General features: G+C 46.5%; 1 protein-coding gene across 2 annotated transcripts in view; it reads left to right on the forward strand.

The window, feature by feature from the left end:
• The window catches only part of ATPSCKMT (ATP synthase c subunit lysine N-methyltransferase), a 14731-nt gene that overhangs the window by 6256 nt on the left and 932 nt on the right, over positions 1-7543 (forward strand). For both annotated transcript variants that reach the window (XM_019799034.2, XM_002918622.4), the window contains exons 3-4: positions 784-921; positions 2180-2230. In XM_019799034.2, coding sequence (XP_019654593.2) covers positions 784-921; positions 2180-2230 — 189 coding nt within the window. The remainder of the gene's footprint in view (positions 1-783; positions 922-2179; positions 2231-7543) is intronic.

Consider the following 7543-nt stretch of genomic DNA (forward strand, 5'->3'; position numbering starts at 1 on the left):
CTGCTGAGCAGGGAGCCCAACGTGGGGCTCGATCCCAGGACCCCGAGATCACGACCTGAGCCGAAGGCAGATGCTTCACCGGCTGAACCTCCCAGTCGCCCCTACAGTTCCAAATTTTTGCACAGGTATTTTCAGGCACTCAGATCCAAAAGAGCGTTTAGGAATCTTTTCCTCCGACTCAGCGCTTACTGAAATAACGGCTGTCGTTCTGCACAGATGCCGCGGTTGGAGGAGAAACTTGCACTGGAACTTCAGGATGACGCCAGAGTCATTGCTTGCCGGTTCCCTTTCCCTCGCTGGACCCCAGACCACGTCACCGGGGAGGGAGTGGACACCGTGTGGGCCTACGATGTGAGCAGTGTGAGAGGCAAGAAGCCCTGAAGACCCGTGCATTTCTGGTCGCTCATTGAAATGTAGACTTTATTGAGCACGATTTCCCAAGTATTGGTGGTCTTCGATTTTATAGAGACTTCCAGCTGTGTTTTCAGCAAAGAGTATATTTTTCTTCAGTATGGAATGAAAAACTGCTATTACTTTCCTTAACTTCTGGAAGACAAGCAGAAGTTAAGAACAGCAGGTAGATTTAAAGTCCCTTTTCACGGTATATTCAAAAAAGTGGCCTTACTTCTTTTCCATGCACTCAGACGTATGAAAATATGAATGAGTGATAGTCACATTGATGTGCGGGAAAGATGTGAACAGCTCTTCACATTATGAAANTCTCCATTCAGTAGGTTGATGTTTTTCTTCTTACCTTGAATAAACACTGGCTTCTTTCTGCAGGTGATAGCGGCTGCAAAAGAAGGATTCACAGCCGTTGGTTATGAATTAAACCCATGGCTGGTTTGGTACTCCAGATACCGTGCTTGGCGAGAGGGGGTGCAGGACTCTGCCAAGTTTTATATTTCAGATTTGTGGAAGGTATGTAAGGCAGAGAATGGTCCTGGGAAATGCCAACCAAAACTTTGTAATTTGTAATTAGTATGATTAAAAACTGAAGAATGTATTAAAAGAAAAGCAGTTAAAATACAAGGGTATATTTCAACATAATGAAATGTGAACACCTTTTAAATAGATAGATTTACACATCAACTCTTTCAGGGTAGAAGCTTAAGGTTTTAGACCTGATAGGTCATGTGAATTCCAAGAATTTGTTCAACTAAAAAAGTTTTCATTTCTATTTATTACAAAATGATGAGATTTTTAAAAATCTCATTTGGAAATCTTATACATTATAGGCATTAACTTGTTGATGTCATTCTTGGTAAATGGCACTTTTCTCTGTGTGCATGTGTGCAAGTGTGTGTGTACACAGAGGTGTGTTTGTGTGTGGCTGCGTGTGTACGTGTCTACAGAGAGAGATGAGTGCAAAAGACACAATCCATTATGTTGTCATGGTTCTTTCTGGTCTTCATAATGTATAAGATACTTCCAAGTTTATTTGTACTCTAAAAAAAGTCCTATAATTTTGCTCTAAGAATGCTCCATTAAATGCGTTTTCTTAAATAAGAATTTCCCATTGTAATGTTGTCATCAGTAGCTTATAAAAATTCACTTGAGTTTTGCTTGCATTGTTTTTTATACCGTATATACATAAACGATCTCTCTATAGAGTAAATAAGACTTTTATTGGGCAATAAGAATTTTGACTGGCAAAGCACTTTCCCCCCCAGTTTTTCAACTAAAGATCATTTTATTCCATTTTTTACTTAGTATTTTAGAGAAGAGGAGGGGCACTAGGATTTTAAGGTTGGCTCAACATAAAAGACAGGTGCTTGTCCAGTGTCACACGTTCTTGCTGAACTTAGTTTGGCAGATGGTGGAGAAGAGTTGAGGGTATGGGTCAGGGCACAGATGGCCCAGAGCATCTGGCACGGCCACCAGCTGGTCACTGGATGAGTCACTGGCGTTTCCGACAGATGACCCCTGGGTGGGCCCTGCCGGGAGTGTCCCTGGGGGTGACAGGAGTGGCTTAGGGCTGGTGTTTGGAAAACTGCACTGGATTGAATTAACAGAAGTGTAAACGTGGATTCTTCTCGTGAAATCTTAAAGGGAGCCACTCTTTGTGAAAACCTACTATTTGAGGAAATGGGAAATTGCTACTCCTTTTGAAACAAAAATTAAGCTTGATGTTTGGCCTTTTAAAACTAATCTGTGCCTCATTCTCCCTCTCCTTTAGGTTACTTTTTCGCAATACTCAAACGTCATTATTTTCGGTGTGCCTCAGATGGTGAGTATGTGTCCTCCTGCCCCCGGTTGGCTGGCTTTAGGTCTCGTGTAGTCCTTCCAGCTCTAACAGGCCACCTCCGTGTGGCCGCCCGCCTGTGTGCCCAATGGCAGCTCCCCCGAGATTCCAGCGGGGGTGGGGGGGACACGTTGGATTTCACTTCACTGGCTTGACAAACTACGTCCGGGCCTTAAAAGTTTAATTGTAAAAGATTCAGTCATGTCGTTAAAACTTTTGCTTCAGATAAAATTCCCAATGATCTACCTAAGCCCTAAAAACTCCAATCTGGAAACGACTTTATGAGCTCCCGGTGTCTAATGTAGTTGAAGACTTTCGCGGTTGCTCACTTAACAGCCAGCGAAAGTCACTTGGGAGAGTTAATGGCATGTTCCCTTCGAATTGATCGTTCTCCGATTTTGCAGAAAGGCAGTTTTCAGGGCGGGCGAGCATCAACTAGTTTCAGTTGACCTCAGCTGACTGATTTGTATCGAACTTAGATTACATATTTTAAAAAGAAATCACCGTGGCATCGTACTGTATGTGGTTCCAGATTTACCCTATGGAAAGATGACCAGGTTGGGGTGCTTTCATTGTAATTGTTGGTTTACAGACCATTGAGAGAAATCCCTTTTGGCTTTTCAAGGTCTGTAATTGTAGCCGTAATAATCATGGCAGAATTGGATGTTTGCTGAAATGCCACTACATAACTGATATGTATGGCTTGTCATATAAAAAAGAAGGGAAATTTACTTTTTGTTATTTTGTTTTCTTAGTCACACCTTTTTGTATAAGACAGCTCATCGCTTGGGAAATTTATTCTTACTATTAGGAACTTCAGTACAATGCCACTTTTATTTAAGTCGATTTAGAAGTGCCGTTTTTACATATTCTTGAAAGTAGCAGGATTCTGTTTGGAATTTTCAGGAAGCCTAAAATTAAGATGAAATATTGGTGTTCACACTTGTTATAGAAACGAAAAGGGGTGTGATCCCTAGTCACTGTAAAGAAACTGGAATGCTAGCGTTGCTGTGGCCTCTGATGGTTATCTACTCCTGATGATGTTTGGGCAGCATGTTGGAGCAAATAGATTTAATTTGAATTCCATGCTTAAAAAAAAGAGAAAGTTGATGTTTACTGCAACTTCCATGCAATCCTGAGAGGCCAGCCAGTGGGGGCCTGAGGTGTGGGCTCACAAGGCCACAGCAGCTCCGCCCCAGAGGGGGGCAGCCGTGGCCCATGGAGGTCACGTCGTCTCTGCCTGGCCTGTGGGTTCCAACTTCTTGTGCGTCTTACCATGTTTTAGCATCGTCAGACTCAGGAATTAAGAGTCCTGTTTTTTTGATGAATGCTTTTGCAATTATTGTCCATTTTCCTGTATGCAGAGAAACCTTAAACAAGGAAGTTGTGGCATTTCACTGTTCCCAAGAAAAAGGGAGCAGCTGAAAACACGAAGCAGCCACGTTCCATGGAATGAGAGGGATTCAGCGAGTGGGCAGTTTTCCATGCAGGTGGCCTGTTCACAAGACCCACAGGGGCTCATTTGTGGGTGCAAGGCCCCGCTTTTCACCCTCACCGAGCTTTGCCTACATGGAGACAGTGAGGGGGAGGGAAGGTGCTGTCTGGGGGGCAGGGGCCAGCTCTGCTCTCTGGAGTCCAGGAGCCCCGATGGGGCTGTCTTCCAGTGAAATGCACTTACCTTGTCTGAGCACTGGTCGGCTTGGCGACGTGGCTCAGCAAAGCCCACGTAGCACCCACGTTTCCTGTGGCAGCTGAGCCACATATAGGCCACGAGGGAGCCAGGAGAATGCTTCGGGAACGGGAGAGGTAGAATCCTGGTGTGAAGATCGTCTACACCGCTCCTGGTTCCCAACAGCTCTGTGCGTTCGGGTATCTAACCGGCCAGGGGTAAGGAATCTCAGCTGAATCTGGTGAATCCAGTCCTAGCATGGTAAGACCCACGTTCAAGTCCAGCCCGTGCTCCTCTTTTCGAAATGTGAGACAGATCAATCGCGTCCTTGTGTAAAACCCACTTGGGATGTCTTGCTGCTTGAAAGCAGTGAAAATAAGGTGCGATTACTCCACCGGGCCTGAGGCCTGAGTGGAGTGGCCCCTGCTAACCTCAGCTTTCTGTGTGTCAGCGCTCTGTCCTTCTCTTGGCCCCGGGACTCCATGGTGTGAGCTGTGTTCTTCCCTCTGACTTCAGTCCCCCCAGCTCTAGGCCTGGTTGGTGAACACCTTCTGACCACTAACAGGTCAGGTGTCCTTTCCTCCAGGAAGTCGTCCCTGATTGCCCGGTGAGACAAACCCCAGTGCCCCCGTTTTCTATCCGCACGGTGCCTGTTCTCTTCTCCGGAGTGAGTTATTGCACATTTCCTTACGCAGTGCCTTCGGCAGGTTTGCCGCGGACACTGTGGTGTAAGTTCAAGAGCAAGCTTACTGCCAGGCCAGTGCGGCAGTCCCCGCACAGAGTAATGACTCAGGAAATACTGGAGAAATGAATGAAACTACCCAGTAAGGACACTTCCTGGTGGGCTACTAAATATCGTAACTTCAAAGACTAATTTTAGTTGTGAATCATGTTGTGAATTGATGAACATAAATGTTATCATCATATTCTGATAAAGATAAATGATTGGCGACGGGATCATGTGTCCTTCGTTCATTCATTCGACAAGTATTCGGTGCCACGAAGTGCCAGACTGCATTCTAATCGCCTGGGATACTTTAGTGAATGGAATAGAGAAACATCCCTCCCCGAGGTGCCTAGATGCTAGGGGGAAAGCGGATATTAAATGAGGTGCCTGTATAGAGGGCGCCAGGCTGGCTCAGTCAGCCGGGCATGCGAGTTGTGATCTCAGGGATGTGAGTTCGAGCTCCACGTTGCGCAGAGAGCTTATTTAAAAACAAACAAACAAACAAACATGTCCAACAGGAGTAAATGCTGTGGGGTGGAGTAAAGCAAGAGAAGGAGGGGCAGAGACAGTGTTCCTGGGCAGGGGACACAAGGAGGTATGGGGATTGGGCCAGGCAGAGCCACCACGGAGGCGCCCCATGGAACCCCTCTTGGGTTCCAGCCGCAGCTGGGAGGTAGGTGTTGCGGGAGGAGGGAGAGGTGACGCCAGAGAGGAACTAGGGGCCCGGCGGGGAGGACACTGTGCTGTTGGAATGCAGGAGCCCTGGCGGGGTTGAGCAGGGGTTGTAAAGCATCCCGGGCTGCTGTGTGGAGATCGGACGTGGGTAGAAGGTGGGAGACGGGGTAGGAGCTCTTGCAGGCAGCCAGTGTGCTAGGGTTGTGCCAGTGAGCAGAAACTGATTTGAAGCAGTCAAGTTCTGCACGGGTTGAGTAGATGGCACCGAAGGCATGCGTCCAGTGGGGGGCGCGGGCAAGAAAGAGGAGCCGTTCCTCCAGGATTTTGGCCAGAGCAACTGGGAGTTCGCAGTTGTTACTGAGCTGGGAAGGGTGCAGGCAGCGCCGCTGGAGGGGGAGGGTCAGGAAGCCTGACGTGTGTGTGGAGGTGTGAGGTTGGCAGTGTGGGTAGAGGGGGTCTGGGGCTCAGGAAGGAGAGGGGGCTGGAGATTGGGCATCAGCTCCCAGAAGGAGTTTGAAGCCCAGGAGGGGCTGAGGTTCCCTGGGGAGGGGGCAGAGCTGGTCCAGGCCCAAGCTCCAGCCTCTGACAAATGAGGGGCACCCAGCAAAAGACTCAAGAGGAGGAGTTGGGTAGGAGGAAAGCCCAGGGGGTGGGGGTTACCCTAGGGCCAAGTAAAGACAGTGTTTTGGGGAGGAGGGAACCATCACGTGGCTGAAGAGCTGCTCTTGGGCGTGGCTGCTTGCTCTTACATCTTTGAGCTGGTTTCAACTTATGTTTAAAGTTTTGAAGATGTAATTAGGATATGATGAGTTCATGTCACTTTGAAACCTCTAATTGTATGAAGAATTTTGAATTCCATTAGACAGACGTGACACATCACTGCCTCTCTTTGTGCGTGATATCAAGACCCAGGTTCATTGCATATTTATGTGTGATTGACTCAGTTAATTTCTTAGCATTGAAATAGCTCCTTTCATTTGTAGGTTTATCTTGACTTAGCGTATGACAGTCGTTGGGAAATAAAAGAAACTGGAAAAGAGAAAAGAATAATGATAACATGAATACATTTACAGTGATCCTTTTGATGAACAAAATTACTGTAAGAAACCTCTGATATTTTAGAAGAACACATATTGTCTCATTCTTTGCTTATTTAATTTTTCCCTCAAGGAACAAAACTTTTTTTTTTTTAAAGAAATCTTTTATTGGCTGTTAAGAGAGTAGAAATATCCCGTCCTTAATGGAATTTACTCTTGGTTATCTTGGTATTAATTGTAATGAAGAATCAGAGTTTTGGCTCACTTTAGCCAGAGGTCACACACAGGACTTTCCCCAAGCCACTTTTTAAAGATATAGGTCAGGAATAAGGTCTTCATAGAAGGACTATTGATTTGTTTGTCTTGATTTATTTGTTTAGTTTTAAAGGGATTAGTTTTTGCTCAGATCTTGGTTTTGAGATATCATTTCCCATTTAGAGGAACCAGGAAGGTCTGAGAGGTGGCTGATCTGAGGGCTGAGGATGGGGATCGATACAAAAGCCTGGGGCATTTTGTGGAGCCCAAATATGAGCAAGTGTTCAGAGAATATTTGTTGGGGGTGCATCCAAAGGACGGAGAGGCCAATGTGAGGAGGCTCCCTGGGGCCAGACTGGGACAGTCTGAGCATCAGAAGAAACAAGGATGATAGTAGATTAGAACCCCTTGAACAGAATAGGAACCTAGGAGCTCGTATTTACGGCGACAGGTACACAGGTAGAAAGAAGGGAGAGCTCTTCCTTGCCCTAGAATGCCGACTGTCAGTCTAGAAGGAATGACGGAATTAGCAAAATTGCCACTTTGCAACCATACTGTGAAAATTAACTCGGGCCAGAATCATCAAGAACGATACATCTAGTGGGGGACAGTTCGATAAGCAACAGGAGATTTACATCATCTCAAGCTACCTCCGACAATAATTCATTCAAAATTAGTAACCATTGTGGAGACAGCAGATATCACCCTCACCGGGTGGTGACCACTACTCTCAAAGCAGAAAGTCCCCGTGGGCACCTGATAATGGGGCCCTGAGAAGCTCACAGCCCCACTTGTGAGGCATTGCCCTTGATGCAGGTGCTGAATTGTCATGAGCAGACGTCAGGAGAACCCGAGGTGAGGGCTGCCGGTGAATACCTGGCCTGTCTTCCTAAAGATGTTGTCATGAGAGGCAAAGGAAGATGGAAGAACTGTTC

The sequence above is a fragment of the Ailuropoda melanoleuca genome, chromosome 3 (assembly GCF_002007445.2).
Source record: "Ailuropoda melanoleuca isolate Jingjing chromosome 3, ASM200744v2, whole genome shotgun sequence".
NCBI classification, from domain to species: domain Eukaryota; kingdom Metazoa; phylum Chordata; class Mammalia; order Carnivora; family Ursidae; genus Ailuropoda; species Ailuropoda melanoleuca.